General features: G+C 43.2%; 1 protein-coding gene and 1 long non-coding RNA gene across 12 annotated transcripts in view; one reads left to right on the top strand and one right to left on the bottom strand.

Moving 5' to 3' along the window:
- The window catches only part of MORC2 (MORC family CW-type zinc finger 2), a 60,017-nt gene that overhangs the window by 21,742 nt on the left and 12,953 nt on the right, over positions 1 to 25,322 (bottom strand). For 7 of the 11 annotated variants that reach the window (XR_015277827.1, XR_015277828.1, XM_086856398.1 and 4 more), the window contains 6 exons: positions 15,128 to 15,218; positions 13,468 to 13,576; positions 12,094 to 12,253; positions 11,901 to 12,012; positions 10,532 to 10,657; positions 4,130 to 4,209 (listed from right to left, as the gene is read on the bottom strand). Coding sequence is in view for 8 of the 11 variants with exons in the window: in XM_086856398.1 (XP_086712524.1) it covers positions 4,130 to 4,209; positions 10,532 to 10,657; positions 11,901 to 12,012; positions 12,094 to 12,253; positions 13,468 to 13,576; positions 15,128 to 15,218 (678 nt within the window). In the remaining 3 variants the exon portion in view is untranslated. The remainder of the gene's footprint in view (positions 1 to 4,129; positions 4,210 to 10,531; positions 10,658 to 11,900; positions 12,013 to 12,093; positions 12,254 to 13,467; positions 13,577 to 15,127; positions 15,219 to 25,322) is intronic. The other 4 variants (XR_015277829.1, XM_086856400.1, XM_086856401.1 and 1 more) reach the window with 1 other exon arrangement.
- LOC147649963 (uncharacterized) lies at positions 20,199 to 23,796 on the top strand. The gene is made up of 3 exons (XR_015277830.1): positions 20,199 to 20,242; positions 20,339 to 20,559; positions 21,372 to 23,796. It is a non-coding gene; the product is annotated as an uncharacterized LOC147649963 (long non-coding RNA).

Genomic DNA, 25,322 nt, shown 5'->3' with positions numbered 1-25,322 from the left:
CTGAGAGCAGTCCTGAGTAGAAGGACTTGGGGGTGCTGGTGGGTGAGAGCTGGCAGTGCCTCAGCTGTTTGCCCTGGCCCCCAGAAACTCTCTATGCCCTGGGCTGATCCCACAGCGTGGGCAGCAGGGGAGGGAGGGGATTCTGCTCCTGTGCCCCACCCAGGCGAGACCCCACTTACAGAGCTGCCTCCAGCCCTGGAGCCCAGCACAGGAAGGACCTGGAGCTGCTGGACTGAGTCCAGAGGAGGCCACAGAAATGCTCCAAGGGCTGGAGCTCCTCTGCTCTGGAGACAGGCTAGGAGAGCTGGGGGTGTTCAGTCTAGAGAAGGCTTCAGGAAGACATTAGACAAAATGAGCTTTAAGATCCCTTCCAACCCAAATCATCCTGTGATTCTGTAATTTGGCAATACAATGGGTTCATGCTGAGGGATGGCACAGCTCACACCAGGACAAACAGTGCCTGCAACCCCACACCTGGGGGTGTAGCAGCCTGGTTACATACAGCACACCCAGAAGACATCTCCCTCCCTGCTCTCCTCACAGGGAGATAAACTGTGGCTGTGAAACACAAGGAAACACACCAATGGAGGAGCAACCTTGCCTAAGATTTACATAGGACAAGGTAAGCAAGAAGATGACAGGCTAGCAATTGGCTCCTAGAGATTACCAATATCTCTCCAAAAAGCAGAACTCGGTTGCCAGCCAGAAGGAAACTGGAGACTGTAGCCAGTCAGTTCATTTAGACCACTACAAAGAAAATCCCTTTTCCTTTCTAAGCAGTGTCCCATTGGAGTTTTGTTCACCTCATTCCCACAGCAGCATGCTCTGGAGTTCACAGCTGCTTACCAAGGACTGTGCTGTGTGACTGGCCATCATCAAGAGACAGCCTGGATAAATCAAGCTAACAGGAGGCTGGAAGCTGCTTAAAGCTGCTTAGTCCACTTCAGTCAGAGCTTGTAGGGAAGTTGCTGGTGGGCTAAACATATTTGTGGCTAGTGGAAAGAACACAGTGGTAGTCTAGAAGGGCATAGGTCAAACCTGCTCCACTAACGCAGTGGTAACTGAGACAGCTGACAGGGACCGATATAGTTACAGGGCTGAGGCCACAAGGCGTAAAGATGCGTGTCCTATGCAGGACAGTGAGCATGCAGAAGCTGGACCCCAAATACACATTCTCCCAGAGGACAACAGGCATGGTACCCATGGCACTGCCAAACAGGTCAATGAACACACCAAAATAATCTGAAATAATACCTAGAGCAGCATAGAGTTGTTAACTTCCAGTATGTGACACCTCCATGACTCCTCACTCTTCCATTTGTTTGCTTTCCAAACTTTGGAAGGAGATTTCCAGAAGCAAAGCAATGGCAATGCCAAGATGCCTCAGTGCAGTACTCAGTCTTGGTTCAGAAGAACACAGAAAGCAGGTGATGGTCTTTCACAGCCATCTTGCCCAGGAATGGAACTTTTTTTTTAGGTCCACCCACTCACTTAGGGATCTGGATACTACAGCTTTATTGCATGAGGCAGGAAGTTAGTTCCTGGGGAATGAAAAATGGCTTTTCCTCATCTTAAATATATGTATGTCTTCACTACTGAGACATGGCTCATTTTAGATATGCTAAAGCCATATCACCAATAGTCACTGCTGCTCACACATCTTCCCCCTCCAGCTATTTTTCGGTTCTCCTGTTTTGATTCTACAAGCTCATTAACTACTTCCAGAGACTCAGCAATCTCTCAATCTGACTGATTCCAACACATTTTTTGCAGGCAGGTATCTCTGGCATTCTGGAACTGCTTGTTTGCTCAGCTGAGACCCACTACTTCTCACAATGTACTCTTGGGTTTAAAAGAGCAAAATGCAAATCATTCCTGAGTGAGGATCCCTCTGAAGTACTGGAGACCATTAGAAATTAATAATTTCTACCAGCAGGAGAACAAGAAAACTTGGTCTTACAGATGAAATCTATTTTCCTACAAGAAAAGCAATGACATGTATGCCGCTGAGGATAATACCCTGAGCATGTTTTAGTCCTGGAGGCTCCATGTGACCCAATCTTGCAGTAACAGTGTGAGCTCAGCTGGGAGTTTTCACCAGAGTCCTAAGCTCAGCACTCTCTTACCCCCAGAGGCTCCAGGCCTGTTCAGTGATTCCTGCACTCCCTGCAGCACTGCGTTGGTTTGGTGATCCTTGCACTCCAGAAGCATTGGGTTAGTTGACAGAATCACAGAATCAATTAGGTTGGAAAAGACCTCTGAGATTATGGAGTCTAACCTTTAACCAACACCACCGTGACAACTGCACCACAGCACTAAGTGCCACACACAGTCCTTCCTTAAACACCTCCAGGGATGGTGACTCCACCACTTCCCTGGGCAGTCCATTCCAATATCTAATGACCCCTTCTGTGAAGAAATTAATCCTAATGTCCACCTTAAACCTCTCCTGGCACACCTTCAGACTATGTCTTCTCATCCTGTGACTACGTGCCTGGGAGTAGAGACCCTACCCCCACCCGGCTACAGCCTCCTTTCAGGTAGTTTTACCTGAGCCTCCTTCTCTCTAAGCTAAACCACCCCAGCTGTCCTCACAGGACATGCACTCCAGGCCCTTCACCAGCTCTGCTTCCCTTCTCTGGACTCACTCTAACACCTCAATGTCCTTCTTGAAATGAGGGGCCCAGAACTGGACACAGTACTTAAGGTGTGGCCTCAACAGTGCTGAGTATCAGATGGGAGGGAAGAATCACTTCCCTGGTCCTACCAGCCACACTATTTCTAACACAGGCCAGGATGCCATTGGCCTTCTTGGCCACCTGGACACACTGCAGGTTCAGTGACCCCTACACACCCAAAGGCTGCTTTGGTGATGGAAAAGTGTGATGTGTTAACGCAAATGGAACCTGTTCTCACCACTGGGACAACAATGGGCATCATTTTTCAGGGCCAGATGCTAAACTCCACTTTTAAGTGTCATGAAAGCCTCATAGGCTGCTTCAGGGAAGAAGCCTCTCTAAATCCTGCTCTTTTCATCTTCTTGAAAAGCAATGGGAGTGTGTGCTCAAGACCTGCCCTGACTATAGAACTCAATCTAAAAATAAATTCACCCTTGAGGATTGAGGCACACAATAAAATCTGCTTAAGCTTCATCTTATCAAGTCTATCTTCCCAGGCTGTACTTCCTAAAGGAGGAACAGGTAACATGACAATTCAAACCATTTCACTCTGCTGCTTTTCTTTGGGGCAGGGTCACAGTCACACTGCCCTCTGTGATGCTGCGCAGTCTGAATGTGGCACCACCCCTTGTGCATCTGACCTGCAGCCACACACAGACCTGCCTAAAGCAGCTCTGACACAGGGACAGAGGACATATGCCTCCAAGTGATTTACAGAGTTGATTTATGAAACCTACCAGAATATACAGGTCACATATAAATCACAACTTCCAAGATGCTTCCTTCACAACAGCATTTTTCCTTCAAGAGTCAGGGAGGGACACTGCTTTGTGGGTTAAACTTCTGGAGATTTAATGCAGTTACAATACAGTTTAATGTTGTATTTATATGCTTGTGCGATTTCTATACACTGAATATCCAACAATGACAGAGTTTTCCCTGAGGACTTAACGGGAAAGGAAGAATAGATGGACAAAAGGTATGCCTGGAAGGGCTAAAACCAAACAAACCAGGACTCCCTTGTACACCCAGACCAATCCCTTTACATTAAGTGACAGAATAAAAATCTAAAAATAAAAATTTTTAACTGCCTTAAGAGGAAAGGCGCAGAACAAAAACACAACCAAAAGCTCATAATATGTTAAAGGTGAGTAAAGAACTGCAGAGTGACAGAGCTCAGCCAGACTTTTGTTGGAGTGGGGGCAAATTGCTGGGACTCCAAGGGTTATCCTGCACATCTGCTACTCGGATGAAATGGTCTCTGGGAATAATGTACATTCCTTCCATTGCATGAACGTAAGTCTGTGTCATCTGTAGTTGCTGCAATAATTCAGTTCCTGAGCAATCCCAGCGATCCCAGAGGCAAGCAATCCCAGGTCACATTAATCAAGGGTTTGGTCCTCCCCTTAGCAACAGCTGAACGAGGGCACATGCATACTCTGACAACTCACCTATCCTCGCCATGTGCTCTGCTTTTTTCACCTCTTGCTCTGCACGGGTCTTGAAACGGTTTGAAGTGTATTTGTACATCCTGTGATGATCAAAATTTATTAATCAGCAAACTCAGCAGTAAGGTCAACCCAAAATTTCATCACTGCATGAGAGAACGAAGTCCCCACATGCTACCATACTCCTCTCAATAGATTCAATAAATGGAGGAGGTTTACATATCATGAACTGGACATTTTTGGATGAAGCTAGGCAAAATCTTTTTAAGTCAGAGGTGTTTGTAGTAGTAGCTGCACCCACAATACCCTCTCTTCTTCTGTACTAACCAGTGGGGGTGAAATATATCCATATTCTTGGAGAAAATCTCAAGACTTTGTAAGAGATGGTCCAAAGTTTCCCTCAGCTGCCTCATGACTGTCGCAAGGACAGAGACTAAGACCCTGAAGACCCCAAGAGACTTGGTACAGGGGTTCTGGCCTGGTTGAGGTGGATGCTGGCCAAGTGATTGTTTGCAGGTGTGCTTGCTCTGCTGCCATAGTACACTGACTTCGTTTCTGCTGGTGAGCAGCGACTTGTAAGGAGTGGCCTGTTCTGTACCTTACACCTGCTTCCCAGAGCAACAAGTCTTATCACAATGGCCTGTGAATCTCTCCACTTCTTGGCCAACTGCCCCTCACTTTGAAACAGACTATAAAAGTGACTTTCTAAGTTACTTTCTTCAAGAGAGAGATCTCCCCACAGAAAAAGACACTGGCGACCCCGTCTCATCCGTTGGTAGCTATAACCCCCCATTTTTCTCGCTTTTCACTTTGCCTCTTTATCCCTCTCTCCCCCCTCTCTCTTTCTCTCCCTCTCATCTATCGCATAACCTATGTTGTTGGCACTAAAATAAAGGTCCATCTCACACAGGGATAGCTCAAGGCAGGGCAACAATTTAACCAGAACTTCAGGTTTCAGGATGCTTTTGTGTGCTTCACATCTGACTCACAACCTTGAGAAATTGTTTGAGATGGAGCAGCTTGTTTCACCTTCTCTGTGTTCTAACATGCCAAATAGAGACCCAAATTCACTGACTGCTGTAGAGTGAGAGATGGGTGTTTGTGAGGCCGAAGGTCATGAATGTGTATCATCTCCAAGAACATCATGAGGAAAGATGACACCCAGGACAAGCAGAGCCTGCAGGAACTCAGATCACCTTAAGACATGAGGTTTTGGATATATCAAGAGGAAAATCCCATCCCACATGGATGGGACTTTCCAGTATTTAGCTAAAGCAAAAGCCACTAGAAATGCTGTTTTTACAGAGAGGAAAAAACACATGGGGATGCAACACTTGACTGACCAACTGATTGGAATCACACTTAGATTCTAATGAGAGACTAAATTCCCCCCAAATGGCAAATAAACTGTCAGGATTCATGAGAAACAGCCTTGTAGCAATTAAAAGTTTTGTTTCTGTGGATGAGCATACATGGATGTCAGTACTGACATCAGACATAATCTCACAAGAATCCCTAGCTCCCAAATCTAGAAAATTAATACCACACGCACAGTTCTTGGAACTACATTTTGCTAAACTAATTTTCTGCTATTTATAAGGATTTTCTCCCTGGAGAAAAAACAGGCAGGTCCTAAGATTTCCAGAAATCACAGTTGGTGATTTCATCATGTCAGGAGCTGAGGGTCAAGATTTTGGTGGCACCATCTCTAAACTATGACTGCTGTAGAGTGAGAGATGGGTGTTTGTGAGGCAGAAGGTCATGAATGCGTATCATCTCCAAGAACATCATGAGGAAAGATGACACCCAGGACAAGCAGAGCCTGCAGGAACTCAGATCATCTTAAGACATGAGGTTTTGGATATACCAAGAGGATATACCAAGAGGAAAATCCCCACATGGATGGGACTTTCCAGGATTTAGCTAAAGCAAAAGCTACTAGAAATGCTGTTTTTACAGAGAGGCAAAAACACATGGGGATGCAACCATGCTGCTTTCAATGTGTTGGCATAACTGCTTTACTTCAACCACATCTGTCTGACTTCTAGGGGGAAAATAAAAAGACAGAGAAGCAGAATGAAGCTGAATTATCCCCCCATGCCCAGCTCAGAGGGCAGGGCAGCACTTGGGGGAACTGTAGGGACAGCAGTCCTTTGCTCTAGGGAGCACTGCAAGCAACAGTGGGGTGTCCTAGATGATGGCACTGTAAGCCATCACCAGCTTCAAGACAGTCATTCCAACTTCCTTGGAGTGTCCTCATAGAGGCACATGTCTTGCATGTGGCCTGCCTATTTCTACTTTCACAGCCAGTGTTGCTAAACAAGCTCCAACAAGTACTGGGGAAGAGATGGAAGCAATCCTTCAAGAGACTGTCATGGAGTTACTTTACCTTTAAGGGAGTTGGAGTTGCTGGGAAGTGCATGGAGTCTTTTCTCCTGACTAATTATCGGTCATTGCTGGGAATTGACAGCAGTTTAGGCCATTGAAAAGTGGGATCAACTTGTGAACCCTACCTTAAAATGTAAAAGCAGAGCTCTCTGGGTTCTCTTTGTTTTCTGGCTGTGGAGGGTGGCGGAGCTCCAGGCCTCCCGTCCCTGCCCAGGCCATGCGGCCGGGCGGGGATGGGGCCGGGCCTGCCCCGTCTCCCGGCCAGGAGATGGGGGGGCCTGGGGAAGGTTTTCCTCGGGCCCGGCCGGGCCGAGCCGATCTCTGGCTCGGCTGCAGGTTTTGCTGTAACTACATTCACTAAAAACTGCCCAGTGAAGAAAGAGGGAAGCCCTGGACTTGCAGCAGGTTGGAACAGCGACCACACGCTCCAGAGCAGCCATGAGGAACTTCCCATCGCAGACGGCTCCAGCTCCTGTTCGGCAGAGATCCCCAAACCATCTACAAAAGCCTGGGCAAGATTTTAACTCTTTCATTACCCAGATGAGACTTGCGGATTAATCTTTTTATCCAGAGAGAGAGAGAGAGAGAGATCAACATAAAAAGAGACTTTATAAACTACCAGTGACAGGAAAGAAAAGAAGCTTCAAGAAAGGTAGAGAATTAAGAAGATGCTTTAATTAAGCTGAAATATCTCCCTGTTAAAACTATGGAGATGGACAATGAAGTCCTGAAAAGAACTCCTTTAATTCATGATATAAGATCTAGAGAGGAATAGTGTTCAAAGTGTAAATTTGAGTAAAGAGTAATTATAGTATAGTGAAGTACTGGGAGATTAAAAGCCTTGAGAGGCCATGAGAAAACTGTTGAGAGATTTGAAGCCCTGAGAGGCCATGAGAAAACTGTTTTCTGGTGAAGCTCACAGAAACAGATGAAGAAGACTTTTTTTTTTTGCCTTTGAATAACTTATCCTTAAAAATGTTATCTCTAGACACATGGCCCATACTTACTTCAGAGTGATGTGAAAATGAGAGGAGTGAACTCTAATAATAGCAGCTCTGAGCAGCTAACATTAGGGCAATAGAAAACTATAACAAAAATAGTTTTCTTGTGAGAAACTCCATAAATTAACAGGAAGAAACTTCTGTTTCTCTATAAAGACTGGTGAACATACTAGCAAGAATTGAGACTGTTTTAACCATCAGAGTTCCAGAGTTTTTGTCTCTGTTGTCATGTGAACAAGAGAATAGTGGGTGGATAGAGGATGGAAAAGTTTTTCTGGAAGTTTATTCTGGTGTTCTTATTATTGTGGTTTGTCAATAAACTTTCTTGTTTTTCCCTTTTAAGTTGTATGCCTGTTTTGCTCTTATTCTAATCCATATCTCACAGCAAGAAGTAAGTTATTTTCTTAGTTAGTGGTTTAAAACCACGACAGAGACACAGGCCATTCCCAGGGAAGCTGGGAACGTGGTAACACAACTGCAAATGATGGTGAAGGATCTGCACTAAACTAGCCCGCCCCTGCCACCAGGATGTTATCAGCTCCAGAAAGGTAAGGAGAAGCCTCTCCCACAGAAACATGGGTGGTGATAAAAAGAAAACAAGTGCTCTGTTTAGGAGATGCACTGTTACTCCTGAAAAACAGTGCAAGGGCTGCAAAACCTATTTTTCAGTAAAGGCACTTACATACCCTAAATCCACAGTGGATTTCCTTTCATTGTCCACTAACACCAACACTGGAACCTGCAGACAAGCCACTGTACAGGTTTTTCCTTCAGAGATAAAGGGAACCTAACTGATAGCAGGAGGGAACCCACTCTAAAAGGAAAGAGCCCCTCAGATGTCCCACACAAGCACATCAGCTACTCAGGCTATAACGCAGCAGCACCTCCACTCTCTGTTCCCCATTCCTTTGCTTGACCAGGAAGGTTGAACACTTACCCGGCCCAGGCTGCTGGGCCAGAAACACAGCCATGCTGAAGAGCTGAGCTTCACTGCTATATCAGCTGACCCCAAAGGAGCACCATAATGGAGGTGCCTTCCCCTGTGGACTTACACACAAAGCAGCACCTGTACAAGTGCAAGGGATTAACCCAGTATTAACCTGGAGAGCACTCAAAGACTAGTAGATAAATAGGGATGATGGGCTCTGGCTCCAGCTCTAAAGGGAAAGCAAGGGCATAAGCAAACCTTTTTAGCAGGCTCAGGGAGAAAAATGTAAAAAAACCCCACACCTGTGCCAGTAAAAGCAGAGTAGCTCCACTTTCAGAATGGACTGATTTACTGGTTTTCCCTTTGGAAAGAGCCACCCAGCGCAGATTTGAGTTCTCCTCAGGAAAAAGGCTGAGTTTTCTCAACCTGCCATGGGGATAGTGTAGTATCTACCCCAAGAGCTGTGTTGGCTCTCAGAACCCACAGTGAAGGTTTTGATGACATTGTCCTGATGGCCAAGCAGCTTCTGGAGCCCAAAGGCATCGGGAAGTCCAGCCAAAAAGGGAGCAGACTGGACATTCTCCAGAGAGGCCTAGTAAAGCCACAGTAATCGTCAGAAGTCTGAGAATATTTACACTGTGCTCTACAGGAAGGCCTTGCAAAGTCTTTACTGCTATGTTGCAGGAATGGGGATTTTAAATGCAAATGCCTTTACAGTGTTTGGGAATTTCCACTGGTATATAACTATAAGCAGATCAACAGCAGTCTGCTTAGATGTGGCACAAGCAGATCTGTGAGATAAACCTGTCACAAGCACTAAATCCATCAGCTTGGAGCTCCTTAGAATAGATTACTGACCACTTGAAAAAGAAGGCACTAAGGCAGATGAATATCTGGGTTGACCTGGGACAGTTAATATTGTCATGATGCTGGCAGCATCACCCACAATGACAGCATCCTGTCTGAGTCTCACAAGAAGCTTGTCTTTGATGAGACAAAAATCTGTGTCCTCCTCTGGTTTCTCTCTCTAGTACTTTTTGATGGACTGCAGCACAAGCGAAAGCAGCACAAGGCCCTCACATGTAGCTAAAATACAGTCAAAAATCCAGAAATCCAGAGATTCTCTACCCAGTAAATCAGGATTTGCAGTGGCAAGTTCCTTGCCTTCTGCAAGGAAACAACTGGCCTGGCCAGCATCAAGAGAAGTGGGTGTAACATTCTTTTATTTTGGTCAGGTTTCTGATACCATTTCACAGTGTCACGTGTAAGGAGTTGAGGAAAGGCTAAGTTAAAACCCAGCCACTGTCAATGGCACTGTCAGGCACTGTCAATGGCATGACGCTGGCCTGCGGCTGCTAACAGTACCTGGTAGGCTAAGAATGAGCCCAAAATGCTCTGCTAAAAAATCCACAAATACTCTACAAAATTACTACTATTTTATTCAAATAAACTATGCCAGGGTATCTAGAATGCAAACTGTGCTCCTAGAGAGAGCCTCCCTCAAGCAGACTTAAATACAGGTTTTCCTTTCCCCTCCCATCCCAGTAACATTTTCCAGTCTCTGTTCAGCCAAGTGACAGCACACCCCAACTCACTGTCACACTTTTAATTAAGGAAATTTAAAATGATTATAGGGAAAGCTTTTTCTCAATCTCTATTAAAACCTAGATTAGCTACATATAAAAGTAACTGTTTCAAAGTGCTCAATCTAGTTTCTTTTTGGAAATAATCCCAACACCTACCATACATATTTCCTTCTTCTGCTCAAAAAAACAACAGTTACCCAAGAGTTTTGTGTGAATACGGCATTTCATGCAACCAGGATCCTAATTTCTTTGTTTTCTCTGAAAGGGAGCCAAATTGCACCAATGACTCATGCAATTTTCAAAGGCATTAGATTTTACACTATGTATCTATCTTCCCATGATGTCAATAGCACATGCCATTCTCTTATGGTCTGATTCTGAGGCTTTAGGGTTAGGGTTAGGAATGGAATTATGCACGATACACCTGGAGAGCAAAACACTACACCTTTTCTCTAACTCCAAATGGTCCCACACATCTGCAGATTTTGGATACAACACTTACCTTGGCTTGTAGAGGCAGCATGAGAGTCGTTTGGTTTGTACTTTGTGTCCGTTGATGAAGATCCTCATCCTGGGATCAATATAAAGCACAGCAGCATAGGCACGAAAGGAGCGGCGCTCCGGCTTGCTGCAAGACAGCCATCAACTTCAGAACACGCCCAAGAGATACCCTCAGCAAAACAGACAGGTGAAAGAAAAGGTCTTTCTATTTTAATTACCATGAAGCTACATTAAGCAAAGCTTTTCTATGAAGTTGTTTCTACCTGTGTTTTCTCCAGACTTTCTGTTGAGCTGTACATCCTAACTACTGCTACAAGACACTGATACATACATTACTGCAGCCTGAAGAGGGAGTATGAATACATCTAGATAATAATGGCCAAAGCTATAAACTGGACTATTTAACACTAAAAGTATGCCCACTTAGCAGAGCTTTTCTACCCTTCAGTGAGTCAGCAGTACCCTGCCACAGAACCTACACTACTCACTGACACACATGGTACTGCAACATCAGAAGAAAGAGGCAGTGACCAGTGGTAATTATGCCTCCCTTACAAACAGGCATTAAAGATGCCATGATCCCTTGGAGGACCCCAAGGAGTTTGCTCAGTATCATCACTCTAATACATAAACAAAGCTGCTTTACAGGGCCTGACACTTCCTATGGAAAATTCAAGCACTTCAGGGAAGAAGCATGTAATCTCATCAAAAAGGTAAAGCTTGCTAGGTGTGCCCATGGAGCTCCAGGATTTAATCAAGCATTTGGCTCAGCTCAGTTTTTTGTTTTCAGGGTATAGGTGATCAACTCAGCAAACACTCAGCTCTCTTTAAACAGGGACCTGTACTCTTCCACCCGCCCTCTGAGCACATCCTTCTTGCCCCTCCACAGGGAGAAGTGCTCCCTGCTCCCTGAAAGATGGGGTGATGCACCCCACCTGCCTCCCATATCATCCCCACACAGAGGCTGACCTGCACAGCACCTTGTGTTTTGCCACAAAATCACAAAACTGAAGAGCAGTTTGGGAAAAGCACTGATTCACAACCAGGTCTCATTCTGATAAAAACATCTTTGATAGGTGTAGAAAATGAAACATTTAGCTTAGGGCTCCTTTTTTTATGGTGCCTAAAGGACACTGAGTCTGCTGCTTTGGCTAAGCTGAGATCAGCCAGTGCAGGCATTCACCTCACACACAGCCACAACACCCATGGGCTGACACACAAATGAACCCCAACTTGCTAAAGAACAAACTACAGATCTAAATTCTCTAATTCACCACAAAAAGAGAAGCTTAAAAAAAACCCATACACATGGTATACAGCCAAACCCTACACCAAATCTGATCAGGGCCTGTTATGCCAGTCACACTTACGTTCCCTCTGGGGGTGTTTCTGCCATCTGAATATCTTGAGGGTCAGAAGTCACATCCAGCTCTGGCTCTCCATTATCCATTAGTTTGAGGTTAAAGATGATCACCAGGGTGCCTGAGCAAGTAACAAGTTGACCAGGTGAACCCCAGCCAAACCCCAAATACCTCACTCGTGACCTGTACCATCCACATGTACCTTTCTCACCACATATCTTATTGAATTGGTCCATCACTTCCCGTTCTGATTTGAAAGGGGAATACTTGTAAATAAGCTCCGTCTCGATAGCAAATTTCTCCATGTTGTCCGTCACGGGTTCACAGCTCCGTGTGTTCCAGGTAGGTAGGGGAACAATAACCTGCAAATCCCATCGTAGTAACAGTGAGTCAGGCTCTCCCACTCCAGTCAGCCCCTCTTGCAGGTCATGTTCCAGTGACTTACCCCTCCTGACAGCCCCCTAAATCACCATGAGAGTCCTTTCCAGCTTTTCAGTAGTTTGTATGTCTATCAAATGCTCATAGACCCTCTTTGCTAGCCTCTGGGTTGCCTTTTTGCAATACCAGTCCCAGAATCAACTACTCCCAAGTCACATGTACAGTACTGGCTACTCACACACTCAATGGCTTTTTCCCCTTCCCATGTAGCAACTTTCATAATACTAAAAAAACCACTCTGGCTTAATTTCTTGAGAAGAGCTCAGATATCCTTTACCCATATTTATCCTGATCTCAGTCTTTGATTTTTTAAAGCAAGGTGATTTCTGCCATTTAGAGCAAATATACAGACAAAATTATGAACTGCAGCTGCACATCAAGGACACAAATCCCATTCCAGAATTGTTGTCAAACCAAAAAAGTAGCCAGAGCTGCTGCAGGAATTAGAATTACTTTACTGTTCCCACCTGCTTCAGTCATGGGCTGGCTACCAGCATGCACTGCCCCTCCCCAGCTTCTCTGCATAGGACCCTTCAATCCCTCCCCCATAATGGAAGATGCTGAGATACCACTCCAGAGCAAATCAAAAACTTTTCATTATCAACCTTGCCTGGAACAACAATTCCTGAATTATCTATTAAAATACACAAGTTTTTTATAGGTAGAACTACACTGACATTTTATTAAAAAAATCAAAAACTTCTGTAAGAAGAGACACACCTGCAGTTAATGACCTGTGAGTAACAACTTCAAACACCTTTAATTCTCCACATAAAATCCAATCAGAGAAGTAAAATTAAATGCACCTCAAATTTTGTGGGAAAGGGAAGATGCAAGATGTCTGGGCATGTCCTGAACTTAGCACAAGCATACCTTTAAGTGATTGAAATAAGCCCTTCAAAATTGCTCTACTCTAAAGAGACTTCTCAATTAGAAATAAATTTTAGAATTAAAACCAAAAGGAAATAAAATTTGTTGACTTTGCAGAAGCCCCACAAGCATAATACCAAAAGAAAACCATACACTGATCCCACCAGAGTCACAACCAGCCCTGACACAGACTCTTCTGTGAAAGATGGGCAAGTTCAGATGAGGCAGTATTCACTGTATTAGTTCATAACAAGAAGCACATGCAAACCTCATTGATGCCTTCTTCCTCATGGAACGTCCGTGACAAGAGGAGGCAAGTCATGGTGTTATCCTTCTTTGTGAACAGGATAAAATCCTTCCCAATCCGCATGGAACCCCTGTAGACAGAAGTCAGACTGTGTGTTACACCTGATGTACCACACTGTTCAGAATGCAGCCCACATTACTGAGCTTTCTTCCCATTATGTTCAGTTATGAGATGCCAAAACCAGGTTAGGCAGAAGGGCTGAAACAGCAACTACCGTTTCTCTCTTAACATCTCACTCCTTTCAGAAGGCATATCAATCCAGGCACTTTCACAACATTTCAAAACATTTAACACCAGTCACAATTAAAAGGTGCACAGCATTGCAGACTCATACTAAGTAGAAAGTTTAAATAAAAATTTAAAAAAAAAAATTAAAAAGACAACTGATGTGAGATGTGACAATAACCTTTAAATCTCTGAGCAGAAATGTCAGTGAGAAAACAAGCACAATCCCCATTTCACTGTACCGAGATTCAAGCACAACAGTCTGGATACAGAAAATTCATTTCCTAACCTCACTAAAGCCTTACCGACACTTCAGCTAAGGCAGCTTAGCAGCTTGTTGTCACAAAAAGGGACAGTTCCCTCTTCCTCCCCATTCTCCTATCCCAAATAGTCTTTGCATCTTCTCTATCTTCTCTACAAAGTTATCCTGTTAGCAAACTCAACCAAAACACTTTAACAGATAACAATTAACATTGCATGGAAAAAAGTATTAGTATTATGTCAGCATTTCTCTTCAGACTGGCTTAAGTCCATACCACAGCCATACCACAACCTACCTTTTGCATGCAGCAGCTCCAGGCAGCATTTCTCAGATGTAAAACAGTATACCTCTTGCTCAAGGTTAAGAAAGGACAGAGATCTGTTCTGGAAGCATACAGTCAGGATCTGGGATCTGCCCTGCACTGCAGCTGAACTGACATTGTCTCAAGAACCCCTAATCCTGGATTTTCACCCCTGGTTATAGAGTTCCACTGATTTCCAAGTAGGATGCATATAATCAAGCCACATGGGTGAGCACAAAGCACAACAGCCAGAGTAAGTCAAAAGCTCTGTAACTCTTCCAAAGACACATCAAATTTCTTCCTCTTTCCTAGGAAATCTACTCCAACCACTAGGATTCCCTTCCCACATGTGCTCCTCTGCACTTAATCCCACCCCTCCTCTCATTGCTTCCATCATTCCCCTTCCCCCTGCATTTGTTTGGTTTAAGAACAAAAAGAAAAGGTTTAAGTCCATCTGCTTGTATCAGACAACTTTCCTGTTGAGAGGCTGCAGCACTATCTTGCTCAAATTTTACCTGACTGTAACAGGGAGATTACAATTTTCTTTCCAGCTCTTCCATTATTTTCCCCAAGCTCTGACCCATACCCTCTGCCTTATGCAAACATAGTGCCAAAACACTGTCATCAGCTGTACAGAGCCTTCTTGACCACTAGAAAACTACAGCAGATATTGACAGAGCTCCTGTCTACCAAACCAGGGTATCTTAGAGTTCATCTACTTTTTTTCTTTTTTTTTTCTGGAAAAAATGCAATATACCACTGAGCAAAAGGTACATCGATCACCTGGACTATGACCTCCCCAACCTCAGGAGGCTGGCTCTTGTTGTACCTACGATTTCAAGCCGTTCCCATACTGTCCGATTTGAGTGGACTCAGGTGATCGCTTGGCTGATTTACCAAACTGGATAACACTGGCAGCTTCATCTGCAGCAAGAGACAAGGAACAAAAAAGGCTTATTTCAGGGTACAGACACATACACACGCATACTTCTTTTAGATAAAGAAGGAAGATAACTCCTTCACCACTGGAAATAGGCCAGAAAAGAGGCCAGAAGCCAAAGCTGAAGTTCCATCCTGAAGCTGTACCACAGAGCCCTGTGAGATTCATGCTGCGTGAGGGCACTGATGTTACCAGAAGCTTTGTACAGGTGCCATGATGCTGACAAAAAGAGTTTTAAGTTTCAGTCTAGTTCACTATCCCATCTGAACTGCATGAAGACATTTCTTCTTACCAAAAAAAGTTGTCAGCTCACATAAATTAAGACCCCAGGATGCAGTGGATCTGTTGCACCCCATGTGCCACTGACACCACACACTTGAGAGCACTGGCACTAGAGCGTAAGTCAGGACTACTATAAAGGTCAGGAATCCAGAATAAACACTGCTATTTCTTCACAGTGCAGAACTGAGCACTCCGGTTAATTAAAGCACTAGTAGGACACAAGCTAACTTTGGCAGCAGACTGCTGGAGCCCTGGCAGCAGGACAGCTGGGGAGAAAGGCAACATAAGTAGGTCCTACAGCAATTAGCAGAGGATCTCATTAGCACAGGACACAATGGCTTTACAGCTGAAAGGCTCTGTCATTTTTAGTTCTAGCCTTTCTATTGTTCAAGGGATAAAGCCTTTTAAAATCATCCCTAGGACAGAATCATTTCTTTCCCTTCCCCCAAGAGATAATAATCATTTCACCAGAGAGTTTACTGGGAAAAATAAAGTTTAATTCCAGAGACAAGTAACACAAAGTGCCTTGCTGTGAGGGCTAAAAACAAATGCATACACAAGCTACAAGGAAGCACAAGACATCACTCACCCCACCAGGCAGCTACAGTGAGGCTGAGCCCATGGACAAGCTAGATTTCAGCATGCAGGGGACTCACACAGACCTATCAGCATTGGCCAGTTTTACAGTAAAATATTCATTACTAACACCATTGGTTTGACATGACATCACTGAGCTGGGTCAGAATGCCATTTTCAGTTGTTAAAGACATGAATACAGGAGAACAACTATGCAAACACCTTGCTGCCTCAATTGCAGCTACTCTCAATGGAGCTCCACCACTATTCCAGAAACAGCTTTGGACTGGATAAGGCCTTCCCTTCAGCCTACTGTGGTATTTTCTAGCCAAAGAAAGAAAACACCAGAATGTCTTGTATTTGAGATCTGGGTAAGGATGTCAGTGATGATGATATTGTTACTATTACTCCAACTACTACTGCTGTGTTATTTTTAAAGCTTAGTAAGGAAAGCAGATAGGAATATTCCAAAAAGAGGACTATTGGAACCTTTTTGCTCTACAAACATTTTTCAGTAACTATTTTTAAGAAACTTTTAGGAAGCCTAAAATGGGTAAAGAGTAGTTACCCAAAGCATTTCCCCTCTCAGGAAAGTGACCAGATGGTTTATCACTCAATGCTGGATGTTTGAAACCACCCTATTATGACTCCTCTTTCAGGGCAGAGGGATTAAGGTGATGCTGGGCAGAGAGGACTGTGAGGTAGCATCTCTCTCCAGGCTGTCTTTAGGAGAGATTTAATACTTATATCCTCCCAAGAAGCAAGATACAAATGATTTTTTTTTTTTTTTCAGTTCTTTATAGGCTCTGGAGGGTGTTTCACTTAAGGCTATTTTAATCACACTATTTCTGTTTTGTTATACCTCAGAGTCACTGGATTAAAAAAAAGCCAAACTCCCCAGCAAGAAAAATGGGGGAAGGAGATCTATGCAAAACAAAGAGAAAAAAAAGATAAAGAAATTCATTAAAGATGGCCAAGATAGCAGGTTGATCTTCAAAGCCCAAGAAATCAAGGGCACATATAAAAAGATTCTTCACAAGAAACACTGGATGCCTGGGAGGAAGGAAATGGTGGATGAAGTTGTTCAGTTCCTAAGTGCTCCTCAAGTCAGACCCCACTTCGCTTGTTGAACAGAGTCCTCTTGTATCTCCAAGGTCTTCAGCTGAGAATGCACTAAAGAAAGTCCCAATCTTAGCAGAGAAAATTATACTTCCTGCCTTCTCCACAAATTCATCTGCTGTATTCACATTAGGTGGAGTATTTGCAGCGGACTCAACAGCATTCTCAAAAGACATCCCAGAGCTAAAGGATTTAATTCACTACCTGGGGAAAATTATCCTAAAGCCAAGTTGAACTTTCCCAAGGACAGAGGAACAAAGGCGAAGCTGTGAGGTCCTTTGACACTGTAACAAACACAGGACATGAGCCCCATATGGGGCACTGACTAGAAACAGTGACTGACAAATCACTTTGATTGTTCCTGTAATTAATTTTAAAAATCTGTTAACTTTAGAGTAAACATCAATGTTAGGGTTAGAGATTTAACAAAGTTTAACAAGATTTAAACAAGGTTAAAGGGACATTTTCTCCTGAGAACTGTGTAGACTGCTCCCCCGAAAGTGGCCCCCAAGAGTCACTGTCCACACACACAAGTGTGTACACACTCTAAAGTAGGAGTTGGAGTTCCAGTTAAACAGTGTTCCTCACCATCACGAGCCTTGGATAAACAGTATTTTTAAAACACAAAATCTAATAAAGCAACCAAGACACTACTACTTAATTAACTGCTTCCATTAAAACAAAAGTTGTTTTGAGCTTCCATACTTCAAAAATACAATTGAAAAAGCAGGACCTGATATATTCGCTTCAATCTCTCAAAAAGACATGGAACAAGCCCTCTTAAAAACTATTAGAAGCCAGACTGGGCTAAGTCTGCAGAGATTTACAAAGGCAAGTCACACCTGACAGATTTGGTCACCTTCTACAAGGCAGCACCTTCTGTCCTTATGGAGAGAGCAGTGGGTATTGTTTGGCTGGACTTCAACAAAGTGTTGGACACAGTTTACCACAGCCTGTTCCTGGACAAACTGGGGAGACACAAATCAGGCAAGTGGTATACAAAACAGGTAGGGAACTGGCTTATGGGTCATGCTCAGAAGTGATCATCAATCGTTTTCACTCCGGCTGGCAGCCTGTCACAAGCAGAGACCCCAGGGACTGATGCTGTGCCCCACATTACTCAACATCTCCATACAGAATCTGGATCCTGGGGTGCTTTTGCACCCTCACCAGCTTTGTTGATGGGGGTAAATTAGGCACATAAGGAATGCTTTCTTAGACACCTGGACAGGCTGGAATAGTGGGCATGCAAGATTGTGTCTGAAGTTCAAGGGAAGTGTAAAGTCCTGCACCTAGGACTAAATAACCTGAGAGCCCAGCACAGTCTGGAAATTGCAGGTTGGGAGGGGCAGCCTTGCTGGAAGCATTCTGGTGGACAACAAGCCAAGTATGATCCAGTAGTGTTGCACAGCAGCAACTGAGGCAAACAGTATCCTGGGCTGTATCCACAGAGACATTGCCAAAAAGATGGAAATGTGATTATCCCACTCAACTCCATGTTTGTCAGGCCCCACCTGCAGTACTGTGTCCAGTTCTGTCTCCTCAATTCAGGAGAGATGCAGGCAGACTGAACAGGATGCAAAGGAGATGATCAGAGGCCTGCAGAATCTGCCCTATGAGAAGAACTAGGTCTCCTTCCTTGAGAAGAGAGGGCTCAGGGGAAATCTCCTCATAGTATTACAGTACTTGAAGGGTAGCTACAAAGAGGATGGAGTCTCTCCCTTCCCTAGGATCCACATGAAAAAGAGGCGATACAAGTTGCACTGGGAGAGGTTTCTTCTTAAAATAAGTAAGAAATTTTTTAGAGATCAATCAGTTATTTAATCAGTCACTGGAACAACCTCCCCAGGTATGTGGTAGAGTCCCCATCACTGGAGAGACAAAGTGCAAAATCATCTTTTTCCTTTCCCGTGAAAGGCTAGTACAAATGAACTTTGAGGTACTTTCCAACCTGAGCACTTCTATGATGAAAATGCCAGGTAGAGACTTATTTTCTTCAATTGCTTAAGAATAAAACTACAGTCACTTCCTAAACTAGTTGTTATACTTTCTCAACCTAGAAGTTGTCCACTGAATCATTCAACCTGTATTTTGATTCTTTAAATTCATGCAGCATTTTCAGAGCCAGGAATTAGGTAAAAGTTCAAGCCAGAGTAGTGATTTCACTGATAGTATGAGAAATCTGATGTGCTGCAGGAGATCTATTGTTTGGTTTTCTATGGACTCCTGTCTAGCTCCTTACATAAAAGCCAAACTTTCGGGCCAGTACTATTATATTCTCTGTGTTGGAAGCAGAGGGTATTTATTGGATGGTAATATATTTTCTAATATTGGAAATTAGGAAAAAGTTCTTCACCAAGTGGTGGTTGGGCACTGGAAAAAGCTCCCCAGGGCAGTGGTCATGGTCTCATGCCTGACAGAGCTCCAGAAGCACCTCCCAGGCACTAGGTGGGATTTTGGGGTGTCCTGTGCAGGGCAAGGAGCCAGACTCCATGATCCTGGTGTGTCGCTTCCAACTCAGAAGATTCTATAATTCTGATACCTCTCTGCAGGACATGATGGTTCTTTTGAAAAGAGCTGTCCTGTGACATCACTGGATCCTCAGACCTTTTGGCAACTGACAGAATTCACAGAATCACCAGTGTGATAGATAGAAACTCTTTTGTTTGCCTAAATATATAGATATGATAGAATGCTTTGCGAAATTGTACTTTAGATATAAAGTTGAGAAAGGGGTTTGAAGGCCACTAACTCGCTGAAGCTGGCATAATTAATAACAGCCTAGCAGAAATCCCTGGAACACTAGGACAAGATAAACTTGGAGAGAGAAACAGTGAGAAAAGGTCAATGGAACAGGAGTGAGGAAGACTTGAAGCCTCCCTTCTACGACCACAAGAGAGTAGAAAAGGATCATCTAATGACCAGAGACACATGCTCAGAAACGCCGGGAGAAAGCCACATCACCAGGAGGCCGAAACGAATAACAGGACAAACACGGAAGCGGGAAGCGCGGCAGCTCCGTGGGGAAGAGGTTTCTCCTCCTCCTCCCTGCCGCCCGGCGCCGACTTTTGCTTATTGCTGGCTTGCTATAATTAATAAAAACCTTTCCTTATATATCTGTTTCTAGTGTATTTATAACAAATTTGGTGCCCGTGACTCAGATACAATCTGCAGGACGGATTCTCGGTACCACCAGTGGGCGCCCCCGCTTTAATATTTAGCGGTCCGGAGGACCGGTTTCTGCCTCAGTTGTACCGACAAACCTAAAAGATCTAAGCAATAAGCAAAAGGGAGACCGGTCGACCCCTTAAAATCTGTGCACAGTGTCCGGACGAAGACGCAGGACGCGTGAGTATTACGAGAGCCGTTCGGTCGGGGTCAGGGTCCCGGAGTGTGGCGAGTGGTGTGTGTGTGAGAGGAGAACTGGCAGCCAGATTCCCCAAGCGAGAGCGGACCCTCAAGTAGTGCGGTTCCCATTGGCCCGCGAGGGCGTGGGCCACAAACGAGGGGAAGCGAAAGCGGCTCTGTGATTGAAGGCACTCCGGAAGAATGGAACAGGGGAAGAGCAAGCACCCTGTATCCATTAAACTCCCACCGGTACCTAGAGATAGTCCATTGGGTTTTATATTAGAGAATTAGGAGCATTTCCCCGGAACAGAAAATAAAGATAAAGCAAAAATGATTCATTATTGTGTAGAAATATGGGAAGGAAAAGAAATTTCAAGAAATGTATTTTAGCCTGTATTTAGATCAACTGAAGATTGGGTTAAACAAAAGTTAAATTCATAAGTAAAAATAAAGATTCCCTTTAACCCAGAGGAAAGTGCTTATGCAGAGATCTGGGTAGTGGATCCCGAGGCTTTTATATTTAGGTTGACAGAGAATTTGGGGGAGGGGAAGGGAAAGAAAAAGAAACCCCGAAAAGAAGATGCTTTGATAATCCCTTATATATGGATATATATATATATATAGATATATATTATATATATCTATATTATATATAGATAATGCCTTATAATATAAAAGAAGTTCAAACACATCCAAATGTGAGTGACCAATATATCAGTAAGTACTTAATAAAATTAATGAAGTATAAGAAAGCATTATAAGAAAAAGGAATGCTAGCTCAAAGACCACCATTGGATTTTATATTACATCAGGTACAACCCGGAGATTGAGTGTTGATAAGAAGTTGGAAAAAGAATCCCCTAACACCGAAGTGGGAAGGACTGTATCAAGTCTTACTAACAACTGATTCTGCAATACGAACCGCAGAGAAAGGATGGACACATGCAAGTCAAATTAAGAGACCTGTGGAGCCACAAAAAAAACAAACTAATAACTAAAAAGTGGTTAGCCCGGCTGGGGACCTGAGACTTAAAATATCCTGGAAAAAATGACATCTGAAAATTATTAATCTGTGTAGAGACTTATGAATAGTAAACTCCATAAAAGCTTTTATATAGAATATAAGATACCCCCACTAGTAGTGAGGAAATATATAATAGTAATGTTAAAATAGGTTGTGCTGTATGCCAGAATTGTTACCTTTTTGTTTGTTTTAAATGTATAGTATGTGAAGAACATTGGTGGACCCACTGTCATAGAGGCTACCCACCGAGAGGGGTGTGTAGGTTTTGCTACATTGCCCAGAGAAGACTCACTGATTAAGCTTTAAGAACCAAAACACAGGCAGGAGAATTTGAAAAAAGATCAGAAAAGTGGTGGGCCACTTACTCAAAAAGAGTTAATTCCTTGTATTATTGTCACCATCCAAACGAACCTGCACCTTTTGCAGTAAATATAGTAGCTGGGTTGTGCAGACGGAGGCTCCAGGAATTGAGGTGTGATACCCCTTTAGTAAAACATAAAAATTGGGAAAAATATATACAAAGAAAGAATAAAAAAAAAAAAAAAAGAGTAATCTCCCTCCTGAAGAATACTCTTGCTGCCGAGAAGATGGTACACCCCGTGGCCCGAGGCAACCGGGTCGACGACGGGAGAGGCAGAGGAGTAATAAACTGTGGAGGGAAACACTCCAATATACATGAGACCAAAAGGTCATGGTCCTGGAAATGCCACAAAAATGAGAATAAGACAACCCAGCAAAATAATTTATGGGAAGCCCAAATTAGTATTTTACAAAGGAAAGCCTCTATTATAGCAAGGGAAACCAATGCTCATTAAAAAGGTCAGTAACATTTATAATTTTAATTAACACATTTAACCTTTGTTTAAGTAAGACACATGAACCCTTTAACTAGTCCTTAATTCGATGAGAGGACCAGGTTATTATTCAATCACAAATTACCTCTGGAGCCCCTAGCTTTCAAGTTACACTAGACTCTCTCATTAAGTGGAAGGGTATTAATTATTTCCCACCTGGTCATAAGGTATTATACATGTGCCCAGCTTCTAACCCAGGCAGAAGATATTGTAATTTTCCCGGAGAATTTTACTGTAAATATTGAAGTTGCGAAACAATTTCCATAGGATGGAAAGTACAGAACCCAGATAAGTATCTAAAGGTCGAACGGGGTCCACACGGATGTGTAAAGCCCTGGATAGGCCCCTAAAAGAAGATAACATATATTAAAACTTCTAAATTTCACTATATAAATATTAAAGAATCCCAAGATCCTGGGTAGTTATTAGAAAGAACCTGGGGCCTTAGAGTATGAGAACCCAGAAGAGATCGGGGGGTGCACATACTCATAAAGAAAAGAGGTAGTTCCCCATGATTCGAGATCTGTTAGACCAAGTCCAGTGGTGTGGAGAGTAAAAGACCCTAAAGTAAGAGATCAGAATAACCATTCAGAAAAATTAGAAAATAACACCCAAGTATTAACCACAGTAGAGACACCCCAAGAATATAGAAATGAAGCTCTTTAGAAAATTCTGCAAGCTACCTTTAGAGTATTAAATGATACACATCCAAATTTAACTAAAGAATGTTAGTTATAACATTAACCCACCTTTTTATAAAGCCATAAGCTCCATAGCAGAACCAAAAAGAGTGAATGGTACCAATCCTGCTGCTTGCTTATAGAAATCGGGAAAGGAAAATACTCCAAAAATAACCTTATCTCGAGTCACTAGAAAAAGGAAATGTGTGAGAAATGTGCCCCTAGATAAGAATTACTTATGCCAAACAAAAATATTGATTAATGACCCTCACAAGCCAGCTCAGTGGCTGATTCCAGCACCTAATACTAAATGGGTTTGTAACACTTTAAGAGTAACTCCATGTGTTTCTATAACAACCTTTAATGAAATTTATGAATTCTGCATACAAGTCATAATAGTTCCCAGAATTATTTATCATTCTGAAGAATATGTGTATACACAATATCAAAACCCAGAACATCATTTAGTGAAGCGAAAACCCCTCATAGCACTAACAGTAGCTGTATTGCTAGGCATAAGAGGGGCTAGATTAAGAACAAGTGTAGCTTCCTTAGTAAATCAGCACCAGGAGCTCAAAGAGCTTAGAATTTCAGTAGATGAAAATTTAAGAAGGATTGATAAATCTATAAAAGACCTCACAGACTCCCTAGACTCACTGGCTGAAGTGGCCTTACAAAATAGAAGGGGATTAAATCTATTATTTTTACGACAAAGAGGCCTTTGTGCTGCCCTTAAAGAAGAATGTTGTGTATATGTAAATAAAAGTGGAATAGTAAGAGAGACCATGGCTAAATTACAAGAAAGACTAGAAAAAAAAAAAAAAAAAAAAAAAAAAGAACAAGAAATGCACCAGAACTGGTATGAATCTTAGTTTAATTATTCCCCCTGGTTAACTACTTTATTATCCACCATAATGGGGCCCTTAATTTTACTAATTTTAATACTTACTTTAGGCCCTTACATTCTCAATAAAATTATTAATATCGTAAAAAACAGATTAGAAGCAGCACACCTTATGTTAATACATGCCAAATATGAAGCTTTAAAAGGAGAAGAAACAGAAGATTATTTAGAATTAAGTAGAAAAAAACTACAAAAATTCAGCGAACAAAAGTAAAAAATAGAAAAAGGGGGGTTTGTGATAGATAGAAACTCTTTTGTTTGCCTAAATATATAGATATGATAGAATGCTTTGCGAAATTGTACTTTAGATATAAAGTTGAGAAAGGGGTTTGAAGGCCACTAACTCGCTGAAGCTGGCATAATTAATAACAGCCTAGCAGAAATCCCTGGAACACTAGGACAAGATAAACTTGGAGAGAGAAACAGTGAGAAAAGGTCAATGGAACAGGAGTGAGGAAGACTTGAAGCCTCCCTTCTACGACCACAAGAGAGTAGAAAAGGATCATCTAATGACCAGAGACGCATGCTCAGAAACGCCGGAGGAAAGCCACATCACCAGGAGGCCGAAACGAATAACAGGACAAACACGGAAGCGGGAAGCGCGGCAGCTCCGTGGGGAAGAGGTTTCTCCTCCTCCTCCCTGCCGCCCGGCGCCGACTTTTGCTTATTGCTGGCTTGCTATAATTAATAAAAACCTTTCCTTATATATCTGTTTCTAGTGTATTTATAACAACCAGGTTGAAAGAGACCTTCAAGATCATCAAGTCCAACCCATGCCCTAACACCTCAACTAAACCATGCCACCAAGTGCCACACCCAATCTGTTTTAAACACATCCAGGGATGGTGACGCTACCACCTCCCCCAGCAGACCATTCCAGTAAAAAACCTTTCACCCCTTCAGTAAAAAACTTTTTCCTAATATCCAACCTAAATTTCCCTTGGCGCAGCTTGACACTGTGTCCTCTTGTTCTGTCACTTTCTCTCTTGTTGCTCAGAGAAAGAGACCGACCCCCACCCAACAACAACCACCTTTCAGGAAGTTGTAGATAGAGAGTGATAGGGTCACCTCTGAGTCTCCTTTTCTCCAGGCTAAACAACCCCAGCTCCCTCAGTTGTTCCTCACAGGGCTTGTGTTCCAAGCCCCTCACCAGCCTTGTTACCTCCTCTGGACATGCTCAAGTATCACAACATCCTTCCTGAACTGAGGGGCCCAGAACTGGACACAGAACTCCAGGTGCAGTCTCACCAGTGCTGAGTACAGGGGGAGAATGAGCTCCCTGCTCCTGCTGGCCACACTAT

This window comes from Cyanistes caeruleus, chromosome 18, assembly GCF_971803275.1.
Source record: "Cyanistes caeruleus chromosome 18, bCyaCae1.hap1.1, whole genome shotgun sequence".
NCBI classification, from domain to species: Eukaryota; Metazoa; Chordata; class Aves; order Passeriformes; family Paridae; genus Cyanistes; species Cyanistes caeruleus.
This window is presented reverse-complemented; position numbering and strand designations above follow the sequence as displayed.